The following is a 23,285-nucleotide window of genomic DNA, read 5'->3' as shown; positions in this document are numbered from 1 at the left end:
AGTGCAGACATGTTGCATGCCATTTTCAAAATACAGTACCAGCATTTTTTCCAGCGCTAGATGTGGTGCGTATAAAAATTAGGCTCCCCGTGATTTGAACAGGACAGGAATAGAGGTCACAACTGGCTGTGGTCCTCCACTGGATGTGACCTGGCTGGTGATGGGAACACAAGAAAGATATCAACATAGGTTACAATAACTTATAGTTCATAGTTGCTCAACCATGAGCTAATCACACAGGACAACCCATGAGATAGAGGTGTTTCTGACAGTCATCGTAGTGGTTACACAGTTCTCCCTGGTTGAACCGACTACTGATTGTCAAGCAGGATGTGCCATGAGAAAGAGGTGTGTCCTGACAGTCATAGTAGTGGTTACACAGTTCTCCCTGGTTGAACCGACTACTGACTGTGAAGCAGGATGTGCCATGAGACAGAGGTGCGTCCTGACAGTCATCGTAGTGGTTACACAGTTCTGGCTGGTTGAACCGACTACTGATTGTCAAGCAGAATGTGTCATGAGACAGAGGTGCGTCCTGAGAGTCATTGTAGTGGTTACACAGTTCTCTCTGGTTGAACCGACTACTGATTGTCAAGCAGGATGTGTCATGAGACAGAGGTGCGTCCTGACAGTCATTGTAGTGGTTACACAGTTCTCTCTGGTTGAACCGACTACTGATTGTCAAGCAGGATGTGCCATGAGACAGAGGTGCGTCCTGACAGTCATAGTAGTGGTTACACAGTTCTCGCTGGTTGAACCGACTACTGATTGTGAAGCAGGATGTGCCATGAGACAGAGGTGCGTCCTGACAGTCATCGTAGTGGTTACGCAGTTCTTGCTGGTTGAACCGACTACTGATTGTCAAGGGAATGTGCCATGAGATGGAGGTGCATTCTGACAGTCATTATAGTAGTTGCACAGTTCGGGCTGTTTGACAGACTACTGTATTTTCAGGTGTACAGGTCGCATTTCTTTCTGAAATTTTCGTCGGTGCGACTTATAAACGGAATAAATGCGGGTCGCACCAGCTGCTCCCGAAAAGGTGCTTGTGTGCTGGTATGGATGTGCTGCGCGATGCCTAACTGAGCCGACCACTACCGCGTCCCTTATAGTCCATGTCACTTTGTTATGTTTAACCCAGCAACTTACAATTTTGAGATTTGAAAATATCGGTGCGCGCTGTCTCTTGAGCGAGCGGATAACTGTCTCCAACATACTGTTATCTTGTGCATCCGGCAGTCGGCGGCGGCAGCTAAAATGAGTGCACGCCATTTTCATAATGCAGTACGATGATTTTTTCCGGTGCTAGCTGTGGTGTGTATAAAGATTGGTTCGCCCAGTTAGATAGGAGTCAGCAAATACCGTGCATGGCCTCTGGTATAGCCAGTAGGGAGCGCATGCATGGTGACACCAGACAAACTTCAGGGTTTGGCCATACACTGCTGCTATTATGCCGTGTCACTAACATAACGTGCACACATTTTAGCCGACGATGACGAGCGCCAGACGCGCAAAATAAGGGTATGATGGATGCAGTTTTCCATTTGTGCATTTTATTTACTTTTGACTGCGCCTTTGCGTGCCTTCCGTATGTATCTCAATAAACATTTTTAAAAGTCCTATCTAGTTTTTAGATTGTATATGAGCTGCCACAATTGTCGGCGCAATTTTTTTACAGGTGATCCTCAACGACCCCAGTGGACAGGTGCGTCTTGTACACCGGTGCGGCTTATGTACGTTTTTTGGATAAACAGCCATCTGAAGGGGGATACGACTTATACACCACAAAACACGGTACTGATTGTCAAGGGGGATGTGCCATGAGATAGAGGTGCTTCTGACAGTCATTGTAGTGGTTACACAGTTCTCGCTGGTTGAACCGACTACTGATTGTCAAGGAGGATAGCCACGAGACAGAGGTGCTTCTGACAGTCATTGTAGTGGTGACACAGTTCTGGCTGGTTGAACCGACTACTGTTTGTCAAGCAGGATGTGCCATGAGAAAGAGGTGCATACTTATAGTCATCGTAGTGGTTACACAGTTCTCGCTGGTTGAACCGACTACTCGTACGGGAAGTGACATGATTGTTTTCAGACAGTGGCATTGCTTTTCTGCTTCAAACATACATAGTTCACTCCTTTTGGGCACACGCTTCTTTCTTCCGTTTGGAAGAAGCTGTTTTTTTTAGTTGGCTTTTCTCTATGGCAAGCCTATTCCATTCTGGTCGGCGGATTTCCATTGAGCGGGTAGTTCGGGGGTCAATAATTTCTGGAAGAATGCAGTCTCTGTAGAATCGAATAAGACTTTGCTCCATTTTGTTCCTCCAGAACTCATCATCTCGCAGCAGCTGCTGCACATGAATTCCTTTTGTGGTGTACACAACAAAGTCACAGTACGACCTCCCAGTAATGTGAAGCTGGCCCTGAATTTGATAAAAGTATTGGTGAGACTGCGGAAGCGTAGGAGCAGTACTGCTATCTGTTTTCGCACAGATCTTTCGAGCAGCTTCCAGTGGGTCCTGGTCTTTTGTTGTGTACGGACATTTGACCTCCACAATACCATCAGTACCAACCAGACCATCAGGTGAAGCAGCCAAAAAACCATGCTCTATATCTACAAAAAGCCCGCACTGCTGCACCTCATTTTGCTTCAAAGTTTCATACAAGCTCAAGGCTTCTTTCTCATGGTGCCTTCCATGTTCCAGGGCTGCTGTAGTGAAGCTCTTTCTGTGCACAAGGCTTTTGACAAGTACGTCACATGGAGTAGAGTCCTTCCGTGTACAAACGGAATGGAAGTATGATGCTGTAAGGCGATGCTGCCTCTCAGCATGCCAGGCTGGATTATCAGCCTGACCTCGTGTTGCGTTTTCAATTTCCTCCTGCTGCTTGCGATCAACTTGCAAACACTGAAGCATTTCTCTAGTCTTTTCAGAGAACTGTTCAGGTGGCATATCTGGCTGTTCACAGTTAGGCCCATAGTGACGAAAAGATTCGCAGGCCATAGGATCTTTGTGTCTAGGCTTCTGCTGACCACAGTCATCAAAGAGCCGTTTCCTCTGCAGCCTTTTATGCACTCGTTCGTCATTTTTTTTTGCTACATACTTTTTCAGGACAGGTGCTGGACTCTTGTTAGTTGCAGCTTTAGCAGCTATGGCATGCCACTGAGGTCCAAGCTGAAAACTCAGTCCAGCACCTTGGCACCGATGCTCATAAGAGCCTTTTTGGCACCGGTTGATCTGTTTGCCACCTGAAAACTTGGCAGCAAGAGACATGTAGTTCTCTGCAAGGTTGCTTGTATCCCCTGTCACCAGGCGGGCAGCCTTGTCAGCAATAATATTTGCTGCAGTCATTATCTTGACTTTCAGCATTTGAGGAATGCACCCCCAGGAATTTTCACTCTTCGTTCCATCACAAAAATACATTTTGCATTTCTCATGGCAGCCAAATACATGACTTGGCCCATTCAAGAGATCAGCAGTCAGATCTTGTGCGCTGCGCTTTATCAGCTCTTGCCTCTCCTCTGAGGAGCCCTGAAACTCCCGCAGGGTGCGGGCATAGTGGCTGATTGCTTTGCGGGCACCATTTTTGATGCGTTTTATTCTAGGGCCACTTAGGATGCTGGCACTCCCTTTGCATTCTTTCACAACACCGTAGAGGCGAGTGGTATAACATTTGACTGCATGATTGGCACACTCGCTCTTCTTTATGAAACGACCGTAGTCTACCTTCGTGCTGATTTGATGGTAGACAGATGAATCACCATCCCCTATGAAGGTACGGTATTCCAGGCCATGCATCTCTGTACTCATTTTGAACCCTTCCACAATAATGTCAGCCTCCATAGCACCAGAGCTTGCACTCCAGTTTTTGTAGCACGCATGCTCTTTCACCTGCTTCTGTTCTCTTGTGTAGTACTCACAGGTACTGCACAGTTTGTTCCTCACACCCAGGTAAAGCAGCTTCTGCGTGCGTGCTCCAATGATTACCGCAACTCCAGAATTTGCTGAATACCTGTGGCCATGGCTTCTGTGTGACCAGCCGCCGTCAACCACCACCGTGATGTGTGGAGTGCTCTGGTCCTCACAGAACTCCCCTGCTTCAGCCGCCAACCTTCGCTCCTCTTGGCCAGCTTTGAGCATATGCTCTATGAGCACATGCTTCCAATGCTGAAAAACATAATGGTTGTTCCACATGAGTACAGAAATTACCACCCACAACGAATCACAACACACAAACGTGGGTATGAGAGCATGCTGGTTGGTTCTTCATGCTTTTGAAGTGCAAAAGATAAGGACAATGAGAGAGGCTGAAAAGGGAGGGCGTGATGCATAGCTGCAAGCCCTGAGCTTCCTGACCACCCATTTTGCATGTGGTGGACTTCCACAAAGACCAATCCGTGTGTGTTGTCCCTGTGGACAATGACGGTGTGTGCAGTTTTGCCTTGTCACTCGCAATATGCCGCTGCATAGGTGCTTAAACTTTATGCACACCGTGATGTCACAGTCATGTCTGTGGACACCTATGTACTCACAGTTATGAGGTAAAACATGAAATAACAGTGCACAAAAGACCGAAAAATGAATAGTGTTCTTGTTGTGCTTCCTGCTAGCGTGGCACACAAGCTTGGGTTTAACATTTTCCAATCCTCTCCACAAGTTCAGGCTTAGTTTTCTTTGTTGCTATTTGAAAAAAAGCCACAATTACTACACTGCTGCCTGGTATTAGTTTCCAAGAACACTGCCAGTGAGAAAACACACAAACTACATTTGCACCTTTTGCAAGATAAGTGGACAGTTAGTAAGACACGCAAAGCTACCTAGCCAAGTGTGCACAGAATACTAAGCATAATATGTCCCTGTCTTTTTTTGCGCTTCATGCTTCGCCATTATGACCATACTAAGCATGTTTTGCCCCTTGACGTGGCCAATCCCCATATGTTGGTGCTTGCAAATCATGCAAATACACGAGAGCAGGTGCCAAAACCAATACTCTGAAATACAAGAAAAATATTGCAATGGTAGGTACACCGTCCTACCTTTCCAACACAGTCCTCCCGGCGCATAAATGCTCCTTTGCTCATGACTGGGACCTGCATAACTGACATCACCTCCTCCAGGTGAGAATGGCCACACCCTATACTCATAAATGCCCAGACAGCAGCATCATTGACGCCAAGCTCAAGGCTGTTTCCGAGGGATGCCGGTTCCGGAACCGGGTCTGTGGTGACCTTTCTGACCTCATTACAGCCACTGCATTGAAAGATCAGCTCAGACCACAGCCCTATTTTTCGCTCCTTTTGAAATACAAAGTGGCCCTCTTTCGACTGAGGGCAACTATGAGTGTCAAGATGCCGTATGGCAGCTATGAAGTGTGTCAGTGACACCACCCTCCTCCCCGAAATAGCCTTAGGCTGTGGCGTCTCCACTGCATCTGTGACTCTTTCAAAGGAAAGGTCTGGTAAGGGTTCGTCACCGCCGAGTCCCAGACCATTCCAATAGTCAGGTCCTCCAGCATCTGTAAGGCCCATACTGGGTTCCACATGTGGGGGAGTGGACATTTCTGCACCTCTGCTGCTTTCTGGCAGGGTTTCTTTCTGCCTGAAATATGTGGTGAAATGAATATACTCTTAAGAACAGAATCATTGTAAATAAGTCCATCATTGTAAAATAAAGCTTCAAAATACAGCAGACAATGCTCTCCATACGAAATTGTGATGTATCCAACAGACAATGGTAGCAATTTGGTTGCATCATGATGAAGCAATAAAACCATAAATGGTTGCTCATGCTCAGAAGTGTGCAGTCTCATCGACTGCAGAATAAGCATGTCTGGCCGTTTATCAGAAATACTGCAGCAGATGTGCAGTGAAGCTGCTTCACACAAGTCCTTGCTGTGTGCTATACTAGTGCACGCAACCTCCAAGAAATAGCTATATTTCAGTTTTCATTTCCATTGTTTTATAATTTCAGTCATGTTGAAGACATGATTGTGCGCTAAAATGCGGTACAACTGGCAATACTAAAAGCATATTATGTAATACAACCACAATGCGTAATGTGCAACATGAACTACTAAGAGCAGGTTACATGCTTTTCATTGTCTTTTATTTTCCTTCAGTAAATGTTTCAACAAGAACAGTTATAGTACACCATATCTAATAATCTTGATTTTTATTTTGTAATCCTGCATTGTGGAATGGAAATGATGTTTTTGCCCGATAGCCTAGGTACTTCACATGCCTGCACAGGATCGCAAGACTACATTAGTGCAGCCTGGTGATAACTTTATACCGTGACTGCCAAGAGTGGGCTGTTTGAAGTTTGCTTCAGGCTTTTGATACAGAATCCTAATTTGATTGGTTTGATTTGAATGATTGAAGTCTTTATTCAGACAAGTTTGGTGTGAGGGACAGGACAAAAGGCAATTCACTTTTGCCTGACGAGTCCCTGTCACTCATTACACTGCTAACACTTCCTGTTTTCTAGAACCACAAACAACATACACTCAAGGCAGACCGACGTCTTGATAACATGGTTGGCATGGTTCTCACTGTGTCAAAGGAAGTACACTGGATAGTGCACAGAGCACAGTTTTCATCTGGGGCACTTGAACATCCATCACTTTCATCACAAGTTTTGCTCTCTGGCCCCTTTTTCAACACTACAGACAATAAAAAATGAGCAGTGGGGCTTCTTCGACATCCCTAAATTGTACTTCACAATTTATTCTTGCAGCGAAGTAGGAGAAGAAAAATTTACTTGCAGTGAATACGAAACAGAAGCATGCACTGACTAGTGCGTTTCTCTAGCCAGAGTTATGCAGTGAATTTCACGAGCACAATTATATTTCTTTGAAAGCACCGGCCTCATAGCACGAAACTAGAAGATAATCAGCATCATAGGCGCGAGCTAGGTGCATGAATGAAGAAAATTGAACCTCCTCAGCAAAAAATTTCAAGTGCTAAGAACTAGTTTATCACCGGTACTAAGGTATCTGCAGTAGCTACGGCTCGCAGTGCGCTTGTACGATTTTTTATCACGCTTTGCCCCTCCCTCATCATAATCTACACATAAGCTGCCAAATGCCACTCGCATAGAAAGGTGTCCATCCCCCCACAACGTAAACTGCCGCTTCCACGCACTGCACTGCGAGCTCCTAACGAAATCAGGAGGAATGCAAAACGCAAACGCGAAATGTTTTGCGCAATGCAGAATCAGCAGGTGATTTTATCGCCCTGTATAAGCTGTAGTATACTTTTTTAGAAATGCCAACAGTTTATAGACTTACTTCAGAGCGGAGTGAAGAAAAAAATTCCATCTGCCACATCTGGGATCCAACCCGCGACGTGCGCATGCTCAGGACGAGAGTCGTCATATACATAAAATATCCCTCAATGCCCTCTGTGACTTTTAAAACTCATCGCTTATTTCTAAACACAAGCCCCTCAACTCTCCAATTTAGAGCCACTTCTACAGGACCCCAGCTAAGGAACAAAGAATTATGCAGCAGATTTCTGCTCTCGCCTTACGAAATGTCACAGTGCCGTGACACTGGTAATCTTGCACACGCGTTCATGAAAAACCGCACTCGATAACACACACTACGAGGTAGCTCACGCACGCGACACAGGTACAGTTGGGACTTCAATGCACATACTAATAACAAAATTGCGGTCCGAATGGCTCACCTGCGTTTGGCCCTGACATCAGCCATGCGCGTACGACGCTTTGTGATCGTCGACCTTTTGCTTTGAAGGTATCGCCGCCGATTCCCCATTTGACACTTTTACACACAAAAAACTGGCAAGATAACGTGATAAAAAACGGCGCTGCACATAAATACAGAAGCACAGTAAAAAAAAAACACCAACAAGCAAAACAGCACGATACGCCGATGACAGCCTGCGGAGCAGCCGAAGAAGCGACCGAAAGGCAGGACAGGCTTCAGCGTAGTCAGCCGTCCGTACCGGGGCGAGAGTTGCGGGCGTCACACACACATGGGAGGCGCTGCGCACACGTTTCAGTAAACCCCAATAGTTACTGTCTCGTACGTCTTGCTTCAAAATGTTTGACAGCGCCACTGTCGTTGACCGGCGGAACTCCATTGTTGAGTCAAAACGCCCGCGAGATTCAAATGCAGCAGCCCCGTCGACCAACAAACGGGGCGAGTGCGAGCTAACATGAGCCGTTTATCATACCCAAATTTACATCACTGGTAGTTTAAGACCAGCGACTTCAGTTCCTGTCAAAAAAGCCTGGAATATAACAGTGATCTTTCGAGCTGGATGTATTTTGCGGAGGTTACGGCGCACCAAAAAATAGCGCAATTGAATGGCGCAGTAATACCGTTCTGTTTGTAATAGCGAAATTCGGCCTTGAGCAGATCCTTGAATATTTCCTAAATATTTCGCGTGCAAAATTTGTTCCCTATACGACGTTTACTTGCTTCTAAAACTTAGATCAAAAGAGCGCAGTTTCTAGGTTACGACCAACTTTGAACAATGAAAACTAAAAAATTATGACATGTAGCTCAATGAAATTTTCAAGAATTAACAACATGGGTACTATCTACAATCCTGCTAAATATGTTTGTGATTTATGAACTGGACTAGGAGTTATTAATGCGCCATTCTTTTAAATTTCACACTTTTTTATGGCACCAGTTCTAAATAACTACCCAATATAACTCAATAAAATGCCTGTGAGGTCCTTGAGTCACACTTAATCTAAAAGCTGCAGAAGCAGTTTTCTTTTCGGAGCAGTAGTTTTCGTAACCAGCAAATCCAACGCAGGCAAGTCGAGCAAAAATATCGTTTTATGCCCCTCGCTTTTTTGCTCACTGCTATCATACTAACGTGAATAGCTTTTAGCGACACATACCATCGCAAAGAAGATACAATTATCTTTACAATGCGCTCAATATCATTTCTCTAGCGCAAACGGATGAGCCACACCGCTCACACAAACATGACGAAAAATGGCTGCTGACCGCCGCTAGCGTGGTACCGCCGCCTTAAACCCTTGCTAGGCATCCCAAAATTTCTTTTGCCATACTCGGTGGTGTTCCATGAGCGAAGTCATGTGCACTGATGTTACCAAGTAAGTACTCAGGAGCAAAGACCGAGTCTTTGTGCAGGAACTCTGCCTCGAAGACATGATCGAAAGGTTTGGCGTCATCGCGTACGACTGTACTGAATCACCGACTTTGGACGACGCTATAATGACAAGCTCGAGGTCGCATCTGCTGCTATGAGTGCATCAATTTCTTATCCGATGATAATCATTTATCCCAAGTGCCCCGGCGAAGGTTATCCAAAAGAAAAGGCAATCCCTTAAAGAGGGAAACCGCTAAGTAAAATCCGAATCTATTACAGCCCGCAAGAATAAGTGATGGTTTTCCGCAGACTAGGGCAGGCACGTAGCCAGCAGTATTTTTCGAGAGGGGACCAAGTTAACGTTTCGTATCGAAGGTCAGGGACGGGGGAGTTTAGGCTAAGACGCCGCTCCACCCCCCCCCCCCCCCCCCCTAAACCCTTAGATACATGCCTGCACTATGGCTCTAAAAATATAAGCCCAATACCATAGCACTTAATGTTTGCCCTTTGTCGCTTCAAAATTGAGGTGTCATGAGACGCATGAATATGCGTCACAATATGCATATTACACAGAACGGCGAAGAGTTCGTCGACTGTCAAATGTTACCAGAGAAGTCTGTATCCTCATGATTGTACTGTAAGAATTCAGCCCCGAATTAAAAGAAACTACTTGGGACAGTCGTGATGTTTTATCTCTCGTTCTTACTGTCACGTGTTTAAAACACGCATTACGTTTCCAACGCAACAAGCTGCATAATACATGCAGCACAAGTATGCACAAGAGCTGTACGTTTCTTCCTTCCCAGCCGCCCGCGACCGTCTTCCGAGACCGTTTTTTTTTTGTGGTGTGCTGCACTCGCTCGTTGTGACGTTCCCTTGGACTCCCCACCCCCCCTCCCCCCCTCCGCCACTTCCCTTTTTTTTTCTAAACCGCGTCTCCGGGATTACTCTGCTCGTTGTCCATTGAGTTCCTGGAAGGTCCTTGTCGTCAAAGCCGGCAACATTCTTGAGCGCGATGCATTCCATGGGTTCTGCCAGGTGGCTTTGGTTCTGGTGACCCTGATGCACGTGCACAAGAGATCGGCCATGTGCCCCTGTCATCTTAGCCTCTCTTTCTCCCCTTCACCTGAAAGGGAACAGGACCTCACTAAAGAGGGGCCGAAACGACGTTGCCCCGGAGGCAGTCGTGTCGTGACTCGACAGGTGTGGCGCCCACCTGCCGCCAAAGAAAAGGGGTACCTTCCGCCCTGTCCTCTCGTGGTTGCTTGGCCTACAGAGTCAGACGCACAAAACTGGATGTTCTGAATGTTTCAAGACAAAAGCCACATTTGGAGCGTTCGGAATCGATTAATACTGTTGCAACACTATTACACATTTATATTTCGATATCCTGATCCTGAACTCTAGTCAGCCAATTAAGCAAACGAGGGGAGGGGAATGAGAGGCTCGTTATAAATAATTATGAGAGAAGCCAACAGCCACAGAAACCAAGGGACGTAGAGGATTTTTAATTTATTTATTTCGTGCTGTTGTTCGATTTAGAATATTACTGAGTATGTTATCACTCAAAGCTAATTGATTAGAAAAGCAGAAGAAAAAACAACCACGTGCCGCCGGTGGGATCCGAACCCACGACCTCCGAATTACGCGCCCGGTGCTCTACCGCTGAGTTTCGGCGACGGCTGTCAAGCCATCGAACGGCGAGGGTGGAAGCTGTGTGAGAACCCTCTTATGCTTCCTATGGCGTCAAGGCTGCTTGAACAGAGGCCCTCGCTAAGCAATTAAGCAAACAAGGGGAGGGGAATGAGGGGCTCATTATAAATATGAGAGAAGCCAACAGCCACAGAAACCAAGGGACAGCCAAGTTTTATGTGGCTTATTCCCGCGCTTTTTAGGTCCTTCATAATCATTGTAACTCTGTGAAGAAAATTCCGGCATGGATGTTCAGAGACAATAGTTTACGGCAATGGTTTTCAATTTTTATCATTTGACACATTTAATTTTTATTGCTGCCGTTATTTATATGTAACGGTATGCAGAAAATTGTGGCATGGATGTTCAGAGACAATATTTTACGGCAATGGCTTTCAATTTTTATCATTTGAGACATTTCATTTTTATTGCTGCCGTTATTTATTTGTTTCTTCATTTATACATTTGTATTTCTGCAGTGGTATCTTTACCCGGCTGATTTGCATCTCGTGGCAACTCAGCATGTGTTACTGTTCGTGCTCCTGTGGTTTTCGTTCAAAATTTACTAACGATTTTTAAATCTTAGTTACCTTGGTACCTTTTATTTTCCAACATCAACTTTTACCTCGTGCAGTTGCGGGGTCTCTGCCTGTGCCCTTCTTAGGTACAAGAAATATTACTGTTTGTTGCCGCAATAAATTAAATTTTTCAATCGGTCCTCGCTTGTCAGAAACCGCACAGATTAAAATTCGATAAAAGGAATCAGGTTAATCACAGCGCTGCGCACCGAGCGTTGAAGATACTCTAGCTTCATCCATTCTTGATAACCGTCCTTTCGTTAAATGTTCAGCTCAGGTTCACATCGACAAATTTAAAGCGGAACATTTATTTCATGAATGTTTCCACCGTTCAGGCAAATACCACAGAATCATGCGTTCCTTGAATTCCAGAAGGCTCATTAGGATGCTGAATAGTCAATCGATATAAAAAAGCTACGGGGACTCTTAACATTGCCCTAGGAGTGGAATCATCAGTTTTCTCATTTGTTGAAGCTCCTTTTGCAACTTCCGCACACGTTTGGATCAGTTAATTTGGCCATGATCGACTGCTAGCTGCAGTAGCTTGTGTACATCGCATTCTTTTTTTTTCTGATTGTATGACGTCCTACCAAGGAAAAGTGCAGGCAAAAAATAACGAAGCGAATAGATGGCGGGCCACTCGTGAACTAAAGCATTCTTGTTATGTGCAACGCCTACAGCTAGGTCGCCTGAGGAACGGAAATGGCGGTTTCCTCGGGGCAGCCTTGGTACAATGCAAGAACGCTCCCCCTCAGGTACGGCGGGTCAGCAGAGGACAAGGCGGCGAGACGCGCTCGTGCGAGCGAAGTAGCAGCAGCGTTTGGAGGGAGTGACAAGCCATCCGCACCAGTGGCATAGCCAGAATTATTATTCGGGGGTGGCGGGCTCATGTTCCAGCGTGACCACACAGAATTTGTGGACGGATCAAACTCAAGAACAATAACTGCATTGTCATTGTGCATGAGATAACGCTACGCAATGTCTAGACAAGTGAAATATGTATTTTTTTAAATAAAAGAATGTAATCGTAGGTCTTAAAATTCGTGGCAGATATAGCTAATACAATTGCATGCAAGTTTTTGCGTATTCACTAAGGAAATAAAGTAGCACACGATGTCTAGAACTATATCAGTCCGAAAGCAGCAAAGCAGTGCATGCCGCTGATATGGGAAACGAAAAGGCCATGAAATCAGCAAGTACAGGACGAATATTTTAATGAATCTTTGTCGTTCAAGAACCTTTACATTTTTGTACACATGCAACGGCCAGGGGAAAATCTCAGTGACGCTATGAATCTTTGTCGTTCAAGAACCTTTACATTTTTGTACATATGCAACGGCCAGGGGAAAATCTCAGTGTCGCAGTCCTTCGTTCCAGTGTACTGCAACAGCAGCAGCAGCTGTCACCGGTCATGTATTGCGAGTAATTGCAGCGAAATTTTAGTCGCAACTGCGAGCAAATGAAGAAACGAGTTGTGAAAGATATACATTAGAAGTGCGAAGATAAAATCGAGTATTATAAATGCGAAGATACAACTTTATAAAGGACAAAAGAGTGCCCCTGGAAACAAAGTCACAGCATGTATACACAGAACCTCGCAACAAAGTATTTAAATACACGTATGTATCCATTAAATTGGACGCGCATTCAAAATGGACTGAGGTGTACGTCATGACATGTGCGTCCGCGCAAGCCACCATAGCAAGATTACGTGATTTCTTCGCTCGATACGGCGCGCCGGAGACTGTTGTAAGTGATAACGGCACACAGTTCACCTCATCCGAGCTTCAAGCGTGCATGAAAGAGCACGCCGTTCGACAAGTTTTCACTTCTGCCTATCACCCGAGAAGCAATGGGCTGGCTGAAAGGTTTGTGCAGACGGTAAAAAATGGCTGAGGCTTAACTTAGTTAAGCCTGGAGAATGCGAAGCATCATCGTGTCGCGTAATTTGGACTCGCACAACCACAGCGACGGCGCGAGGTGGGCCCCCGTTTCTCCACTGTCGTGACGTCATCGTGTCACGTGGTGTGACGTCATGTATCTAGTGATTTGGAGGCGCACAACCACAGCGACGGCGCGAGGTGGGCCCCCGTTTCTCCACTGCCGTGACGTCATCGTGTCACGTGGTGTGACGCATGTATCACGTGATTTGGAGGCGCATAACCACGGTGAAGGGCTGAAGTGGTAGCTAAAGTAGTATGCTTCGCATAAAAACGCCTTACGCAAAGGCACAGCCACAGAAAGCCTTGAAGAAACATTATCCAAGTTCCTGATGGCATATCGGAACACACCGCATGCGACGACACTTCAGACACCATCTTATCTTTTCCTTGGTCGTGAGCTGCGCACTTGTTTGGACGCTTTAAAGCCCGCCCTATCGCGTACAGTCGGAGCAAGCCAGTTTCAGCAAACGATGCTGCGAAGTGCTGATCATACTGTGTTTCAAGTGAATGAACAGGTTTTGGTGCGCAATTTCAGGAGCGGACCAAGGTGGCTCAAAGCAACTATCGTGCAGCGCACCGGGCCAATGTCGTACGAGGTCAAGGTGCAGACACCCCAGGGATCCTGCATGTGGAGGCGATACAAGGACCATTTGCTACGAGCCTCGGCTGCGAACACGCCGTCACCATTTGCGGTGGGGGAGGAGAACGACATCTGTCATCCAGAAATTTCAGATTGTCCGCCACCCTCATCAACCGCTTTCTCCGCAACTAGCCCTGCACCCGTGGTCAGCGGAAACAGCCCTACGAGGCGGTACCCTCAGCGAGTCATGAAGCTGCCTGACCGATACCAGCCATCGTGACTCTCCAAATTGCGGTGGAGGAAGTGACACGTGCCGGCGTTCTGTGCGAGCCGAGAGAGACGTGTGCCGGCGTTTCGTGTCTACCGAGTGAGACGCGTGATGACGCGCCAAATGACGTCAGCAGTGGCTCTACAAAAGCGAGCGCCTGCATGAGCGCCGCGGCAGAACGCATCTCAGCTGTTGCCCAATAAAGTGCTACGCAGCGTTCTTATCGCTTCTTACTTGCCGGGACCCTGCGAACACCACAGTCATCTCCTTCACCCGTAAAAGTATCAAGTCTAGCTATACTTATACCGTATTCAAAATGATCTACTCTCTCACGTATCACATTACAAATACCTTGGCGTTTCTTCATATCTTTCATGTCATTCGATATCTCATCCATATGCGCCGTCGCCTCCAAGTCATTATAATCTCCGAAATCCACCATCTGATATTCGAAAACTAGCATAGCTCACTTTTGTTCGTCCACAACTTGAATTTGCTTCTTTCATTTGGTCTCCCTGTCACAATAACATGATCACCACGTTAGAATCTATCAAAAACATGGAAGCGCGATTCATTTCACGATACTACAACTACTGTTCAAGCGTCACTCAGATTAAAACCGATCTTTGGCCACAATCACAAAGCACACGCCGCCACCTCACTCTCCTAACGCTATTTCACAAATATGTACATACACTTGAATAGAACAAGTTCATTTCACCTCGATGTCTCGGCCCGCACGTTGGAAAGATTATGTAATCAGCTCAGTTTCGCAATGATATAGGTGATACATTCGGAGTCAAATCATCCGCACTACCACGAGCCATGAGATTACGGATTGACATAACAGACAACATCGCTTCCACATATAATCTAGATTCTTTGCATACCTAACTCATCACACATTTCACTGAAACCGTCATTTAGCACGCCTTCGTTCAAATCATTGTTATCTCTTATTTTTTGTTCTTTACTTTGCTGCAACTGTCGTGCTATTTTGATGTTTTCTTACTTATGTTTCCTTTTCTTTTCACTCCTATATGCTTGCCTTAGGGGCGCTACGCTACTCACTGTTACCACGTTCCGCCAGCACAATATCCTTTATTGCTGGTATTTATTTTGGTCGGATGTTTTAGGGGAATAGCTTTCCTTTGTAGCCGTATGGCTGCGCTCGGGTGGATGTCAACGAGTAAGTACTCCTATTTGGTATTTATTTTGGGTCGCGCATTTTTTCTTTTATTTCCGCGTCTCTTCTTCTTCTCTACTAATTTGTTGATATGATGTTTATCATGACTGTATGTTTCCCTTTTGTTTCCTTTGGTTATGAATGCAGAGTATAGTATTTTTACGCACTACTTACGCAATGCCCAATGGGCCTCTAAGGATTTCAAATAAATAATTAAATAAGCACAAGCGACGCCACTGGAGCCTCCTGTCAATTCTGGGAACGAAGGTTGTCTGCTTTTTGGAGGGTGCGACCCAGGAGACTGTAGCTATGAATTTGGCAACATCCCGCATTTGCATCGTGGGGGAGCGGGAGGGCGATACGAATAACTTAATAGACAGTTTTAGCTGTGCGTCCGCAAGGGCTTAGCGTACGCAAGGAGATTGCGGGGACCGTAGTGCGCATGCGCAGAACGCAAGCGCGATCCGTGCGTCTTGCGTACGTACGCAAGCCAGCGGACTTTGCGTTGCGTTGCTTGCGTGGCTTGCGTGGTTAACGTGGCAACATGGTGGCGCCCTGCACGCCCGCTTCGGACCAAATACTGCATCGCCGGTGCATTTTTCGACGCGATAGCTAGCTCTAAACGGTTGTATTCACTTTTATTTTGTGCATTCTCATCCCTCCGTAACGATATATGTGACAAATAGTAATCGTTTTTTAGATAAATCCAAGAATTTCTTGATGTTAGGCCTAACTATCTACGGCGTACGCTGTCGTCATAGCAACGACCTGCGGTAAAGTACTTCTCCAACTTTGCGCGAGAATTTATATTTTCATTTGATTCAATTGATTTACATTAAAAAAGAAACAAAGCCTTCGTATACAACCACCACTGCCATTAATAAAAGCGGAAAAGACGCGGGTTCGATCCCGGCCGCGGCGGCAAGAATTTCTTTGGAGGAGAAATTCTAGAGGCCCGTGTACTGTGCGATGTCAGTGCACGTTAAAGAACCCTAGGTGGTCGAAATTTCCGGAGCCCTCCACTACGACGTCTCTCATAGCCTTAGTCGCTTTGGGACGTTAAACCCCATAAACCAAACCAACCAAAAAGTTTCCTCAGCACACAGTTCACAAGCTTTGACTTCCTGTCGCTAGATGGCGCAACTGTACCCGTTCTGCGAAGAAGTTCAGTCGAGATTAGACGTAAATCAGAGAGCTGTTGGAAGATTAGCACTAGGTGCCCACGGCAAAACCACAAACGAGGCAGTACAAGGGGATATGGGCTGGGCATCGTTCGAGGCACGGGAAGCTAAGAGTAAAATACTATATGAAGAACGCCTGAGGAAATTGGACGATAACAGATGGGCAGCTAAGGTATTTAAATATTTATACAGAAAGAACGTTGACTCACAGTGGCGGAAAAGAACTAGAAAACTAACCAATAAGTATGCCGGTCATGAGGACGGAGAAAGAAACGCATTAAACGACAGGTTAAAAACGCGGAAGTTAAAAATGGGATGAATTCAATGGAAAAGAAACATAGTGTAGAACTATATCGATTCTGGAAAAGGCAGATCAGGAAAGAATTTTTCTATGATAACTCAAGAGGGAGTGCCCTACTTTTTGAAGCTAGATCAGGGTGTCTTAGAACGCGCAGCTGTGCAGTGTGTGGTAGATCTGTGGAAACAATTGAACACCTCATAATCAAATGTGATGGTATCCATCCGGATGTCGATGCAGGCACTGTCACTCTTTCTGAGGCCCTAGGGTTTAAAGATAACAATGGTCATGTAAATAAATCTGCAGTGGAAGTCAGCAAAAAGCGATTGGAGGATTGGTGGCTGAAAAGCAGAGATGTGGCATAAGGTTAGAATTGTAGGAAACCGTAGGCAAAGGTGATGAAGAATCTTAATGAGAATTGCCAACACCGTAAACAAACAAAAAAAATAATAAAGAAAGAAAAGCTGAGCATGGTGGCAATTGCCACCACCCCGTTTCAAAGGGGGCGCTCCTATCCATCCATCCATCCATCCATGCGAACGAGGGCTGCACGGCGGATGCGGCAAACCAGGCGGTGGTTGCAGCGACGAAGCGCCGATTGACAGAGTGGTGGACGCTGGTGCGACACTAGAACAGTACTGTTTCGTCGGTATTTGCGTGTGTGTTTGCCGCTTCGCGTTTGATAGTAGTGTTTTTATGTGTGTGTATATCCAGCCACCTTTGGTAGGCGCCCACCCGTTACAAAGGGAAGGCTACATCATCATCATCAGCAGCAGCAGCAGCATCATCATCATCATCATCATCATCCCGGGCGCTCCAAGGTGGATGTAGAATGGTGGCGAAGGCTGGGCCCCAAAATCGGTTTAGCGCGACTGCAGCACAGCCACTTTGGGCGGCCGAAACACTCACATAATAAAATTCAAAAGCACAAATTAAAATGCTATAAAACAACAAAAATAAATGAATATTTTAATGCCACGTTTTATAAGTTACGTAAACTATTTCAGCTAAACGTTACGCCGAATTCTGTAATTTTTTTCAACGCTCTTGTTGCGCTCTCTGTTGATCAGTGTGCGGTGCATTTGCAGCGCGACTTTGCAGGCCTAGTTTCGGTACCCGGCCACAGTGGCTGCGGCAGCTTGCGAAGCGATTTGTTATCTCCAGCTGCCTGCTATGGCGCGCCTTGGAAAACGTGCAAATTAAGCTCGCCGGTCTCCAAATGGCCCCTTTAAGAAGTTTTTGTCGTCCTTGCCCGTCGCCTCTCTGTCACCGTTTGGCAAGATCTGCACTCCGCTGCACCGCTGCAGCGTTTCCTTCGGTGTACGGCCAGTGCGAAACCTTTTCCCGAGGCTTCGCGCTCATCGCTTCGAGCGCTTAGCTCTGCATTTCAAGATGAGCTTGCGGCATGTGAAAAAACCTTGCTCCGTGGCACATTGTGACAGCATGGGTTGTACCGTGAGTGTCTTACCAAGTTACTACCACGCTTCCCTCTGGACTTTCGCAGGTGAGCTCTTGCCGTTGTCGTCTGCTGTATATATGCTTTTTTCGGGCTGTCCGCGCCTATCGTAGCTGTAACCGTTTCATGCGCATTTGGCTTCATGTTATCGGGATATTTTAGTAAATTGCAGGGCACGCACGTGCAATCATAAGATGTCCAAAAGACACAAATCATTTGTCTTATTTGTAGCTAGTTTCGTGCAGCCGACTGTCATGAACATGAAATTGATACCGGGGTCTCATGAGCAACCTCGTGCCCTCTACTTGCCGCATGGTCAATTTAAAACCAACTTCGCTGCATAACAGCTCTGAGCATGACATTAATGGGTTTTGCAGCACCGTGAAGCCAATTTGAGGATCTCCTCGCAACTGACAGTATCGAAACTCAACCATGTGTATGTGCGCCGCATTGACTGTGCCCTAACTGAATTCGGCCAGCAGTAGTTATTGCCGTTTTACGTGTACATGACCGTCAATGTAGTTTTAAACTCATTGCGCTGCATCGCTCTCGTCACTCTTTGAGCATAGAAAAGCAGCTTGCCGCGTGTATCAGGCGAGCGTAACCGCACTCTGAGGCTTGGAGGCTTGGCGCGAGCATTTTCTGCCATAGTTATAACGTACTGTATTTAGGTGAAAGGAGTCTTGGCGTATTGACGTTTGGAGTATATGGTATTCATTTGGGTGCAGTTGTATAACGTGGACGCTGCATCATGTCCAGGTGCAAAACGTGGGTGCAGTTCTGCCGCAACCTCAGCCTGGAGAAGACGCCGTGACAGCTGCGAGACCTGAGGACTTCTTCCAAGCACTTCGAACTGTTTGTGTATCTGCGGTCAGGACGGCTGCGTCTCCATGCTGTGTCTACTCGAGGAAAAAGTGGCTGTATTGAATGTCCTTGCACTTCACTTTAAACTGCACTTCATGTATGTTTTAGTTTGATTAGAACTGCTTCAAATTACTTCGGTTAGCGACAAGAATCAGGTCTCGAGGTTGTGCGCAGGCCCTACGTATGGTGTAATGCTCTAGCGTTGAGCAGATTTGTTGATGCTAAAACTTGTTTTCAATATTGTCATGCAGGTGTAAACATAGCTGCTATATTCTTTCAGTTGAAGAAACGAAATGTGTGAAGAGTAATCCTTGTGTGCTGCATGGTCTATGTGTTGATGCGCCTACTTATGTCATGTCATGTTTGCCTCAATGGAAGCTGTCGTAGCATTGTTTTCTATACTTTTCAATTTCCTACTTGGCAACATTCGTGGAACTTCGGGGCTTTTTCCTATCCGCACTGTGACCATTGAGATGAATAGCCAGCTTAAAAAAAGTACTGCTTGAGCTGCCTGTGACGCGCATTTTTTGTTGGCGTGCTTTATCACTGTATTTCTTTGGTTGCTGTAATAAACCATAAATATCAAAACCATACTTGCCGTACACTGTATTCCAAACTGTGCATTTGAGCCTGTGCTTTGTGCATCATACCTTGATGTACTCAAAAGTACTGGCACCAGTATATTCACCAATGTTTCCACTACGAATCATGCATCCTTAGCCAGCGTCTGGAAGTGTTGCTGCCTTTCTATGCTGCCTTCTTTGCCAGTGACTTTCATTTGGTTCCCAATTGCACATTAACAAGGCCATAACTAGCAGGAACGCGAGCACATTTGACTGGCAAAGGTTCGTGCGCGCTGAAAGGCAACCTTCTAGAGATACCGGTTCGAAAATGCGGGTCCTATAAAAAGACCACTTTATAATTCGCGCCAAAGGCATACGTATGCGTGACGTCATTCAACGTCACTCATACGTACGTTTCCCCCCGAAATGGGGGCGCGGGGGTGCCCCATGAGTCGCCATTTTTTGGACCAATGGGCGTCTATGGAGCCTTCGCTACCATGGTATATCTACCTTGGGCGCTACGCTAGCCACTCCCAACTAAAACTGTCGTTGCCAGGACGGGTGGCACTGCGCGTAAGGTGCGCCCGTAGCGTACGCACAGCTTTTGCGGACGTACAGCTAAAACTGCCTAATGTTGAACAGTGACTTTCTCAAACACTGATAAAAAATTATAAATGCAATGTAGCTTCCATCCTTGAGCGAAGAGTGAGGAAAAACAATCTGCTGTTGGAATTTTTTTCTTTCTTTATTACCATAACATGAATTAAATGCGTATGCGTATCAATTAAATCATACGCATAAAGCACAAAAAAAGTCACACACACAACGGTGATGTTCATTAACCCGCGTTTGTTCTCTCACCCACTCCGCCGCTTCCGATCTCTTAACGTTACACCTATCATATGTTACGTGGTTAGCCTTACATAAATAGCACAATTTATTTCTCATTACACTTCGAAGAACTGCGTATTCCTCAGTCCTTTCTTGAACCCTAGGTCAAAAAGAATTGCTACTTAGGCTTTTTCTCAGCGCACTGAAATGTAATTAGTAAAGAAATTTGTCTAATATTTGCAATCTTTTCCAAAGTAAGCAAGCAGAGGACAGCAGTACACTAAGCGAACTCATCTGAAAGCAGCATGGATTGCTTTTAAATGCCAGGATATTTTATGTTGCATTATTTTTGGTATTTAATGCCAAGAAGTTACACGTGGGCTATGACAAGAATCGTAGTGGATGACTGTTGGTTAATTTCGATGAACGAGGTCTTTGATGCGCACTGATATCACGCAGCATTGGTGATTAAAAAAACCCGAGGTGGTCACAATTAATCCACAGGCCTCCGCTACGTTGTGCTTCATAGACAAATGAATTCACGGGGCCACTTCCTACACTGGTCATTAGGGAGAGATGTTACCACAGTGCCTTTCAGTATCTGGAAGAGGGAGAGTGAACGCAATTGGTGTAAATGGCGAGTGGCTGTTCCTGCAGATGTTCGTTTACCCTGAAGAACTTGGCACTGATGGAGATCGAAAATGGTGCTACAAATGCAATTGAATCCTTTTGACTAGCATAGAGAAGCGTTTCAAATTGGCTTTCTAGGTCGTGATGGAGCCTATGTATTTTTCGTTCAACTGTTTACATCGCTTGCAGAGCAAGCAGCTAAACTGTTACATACTTTTGGCTAGTAGCGTGAGCAATAGCTCCTTCTAACTCCTGCAGGTAGCAGGACTTGGAAGGTGCTAGGTGCTGAAAGTTGGAGAAGACCGAAAGGTGACACTATACCGAATCTTGTAACGTACTTGCAGCAGTAACTTTCTTAGCAGCCATCACAGAACGTGTCTCAGCGACACCCTTCCATGTGTAACCCATCAGAAATCTTAGGCTGGTTATTCAACGCTCGCAAAAAGCAAATAGGAATTTTGTTATTAATTTTATTTTATTCTACCTCAATGCCGCAGCAAAATACATGTCGAACCTATGTCAGGCCTATATGCTGGTACAGCTGCGACGACCAGGCCGGCAAGCCTGGTCATTAAGATATGCTCCACCGCAATGCATGAGAGAGCAACTGGAAGCATGAACGATCTGGTTCCGGGCGAACACTATTTATGGAAGACACGGTGACTCGAAGCAAGAACCGAGCCCGCAGCTTTGTGTTCTCACGAAAGTTCGCGTACATGGAGTTTAAATCACTGCGGGTTCGTGGTTAGCGTGAGCCGAACCATGGAGACGATGGCCGAGTGGAGCGCACTCTCAACTTTAATGAGAAAACGGCTCACAGCAAGGAAAATATCAACGTTCGTGGAGCCGGCTTTGGCACATGGCAGAAAATCCCACATATGCGTCATGTTAGCATGGAATTACGCTGGAGTAATATTTTGCGTTTTTGCGCTGCAATCGAACGACCGAAGACGTGGTGTTTGTCGTGCGCGTAGCAGCGCAAGCAGTTCGCTCGTCTCTGCGAAGCTTTTGGTAGTTTAACGCCACATTCGCGACTTTTGAGGAAATGGAATTGTAGAAGGTGGCCATTTGGCCAGACAACGCAAGGACATCCTGAGTATGACCTCAGAATGTATGACCTGAGTATGACCTCCTGAGTATAAACTCAGGATGTCCACGTCGGAATGTTCAGACATCTTCAGGCTTTCTAAACTGGTCCTGAAGCAGTCCAGCTGGGATCCATTTTTCCATCCGTGTCGCATGCTCAGATCGTTTTGAGGATTTAGGTTGGGGACATTTTCAGTGCTACTTCTGAATTTGTATCAAGAACGTTTTTTTTCGTAGGAGTGCTGTAGTCAAAGCTAATATGAAAGAAGCTAACCAGAATAAGCAAAAAAGGCGCAGCACGGGTTTACTGTGCCCAGTGCCACAGAGAGCTATAGCTCTCTTTTCCCTAAATCTAAAGTTGAATGGTCCAAAAATGTAAACATTGTAACCTCATGCAAGCATCGAAAAATATTTCGAGATAACTCCTCAAGGCGCCTAATTTTCACAGGCACGTAATATGTCTGTGTACACACTTTTTAATGAACCTACAGTTCTTAATAATGAGATCCTGAGTGCATGAGGTAAAGTTGGTTTGATCTCAGTCCCACGATATTGTTCTGCAATAGGACGATTGTAGGATATTCAAGGAATTTTCATCCTCCAGAAGCCTAGCAAAGTACAATCTGAGGACATCCTCATGACGATAATCTAAACCGTGCAACCTTATGGAAAGCATGCAAAATTATTGCAGGATATCTCCTCAAGGCACATAATTTTGGGGTCGCAATGGTCTACTTGATTATATACATGTACTAGCGCGATGGAAAGAAGCACGAGAAGAGCGGAGCCTAGGCGCTCTGCTGTTCGCGTTTCTTTTAAACACGCTTATACTTCAGTGGTAACAAAAAGATGCCAGATTTGTTTGTGATGCATTCTAGGACGACTCTAACGTCTTTTTCTTACCACCCAAGTAAACACACCGTCAAAAGAAATTCGAACAGCGGTGCACATAGGCACCGTGCTGTTTGTGCTTATTTGCATCGTGATTGTACAGACGTTTTAATGAACCTACAGATTTTAATTAAAGATATCCAT

At 45.7% G+C, this 23,285-nt stretch overlaps 1 protein-coding gene across 1 annotated transcript; it reads right to left on the bottom strand.

Annotated features, from left to right (window-relative positions):
* Positions 1–547: 547 nt before the first annotated feature.
* LOC149329189 (uncharacterized) lies at positions 548–8,270 on the bottom strand. Its single transcript, XM_089560133.1, has 3 exons — positions 7,688–8,270; positions 5,036–5,597; positions 548–4,166 (listed from the first exon to the last, which is right to left on the bottom strand). The coding sequence occupies exons 1-3, from the start codon at positions 7,774–7,776 to the stop codon at positions 2,133–2,135; spliced, it is 2,685 nt and encodes an 894-aa protein (XP_089416259.1). The 5' UTR covers positions 7,777–8,270; the 3' UTR covers positions 548–2,132.
* Positions 8,271–23,285: the final 15,015 nt, after the last annotated feature.

The sequence above is a fragment of the Amblyomma mixtum genome, chromosome 9 (assembly GCF_055824585.1).
Source record: "Amblyomma mixtum isolate Tamu chromosome 9, ASM5582458v1, whole genome shotgun sequence".
In the NCBI taxonomy this organism is placed as follows: domain Eukaryota; kingdom Metazoa; phylum Arthropoda; class Arachnida; order Ixodida; family Ixodidae; genus Amblyomma; species Amblyomma mixtum.
Note: the sequence above shows the minus strand (reverse complement) of the source record. Positions and strands in the feature narration are given on the sequence as shown.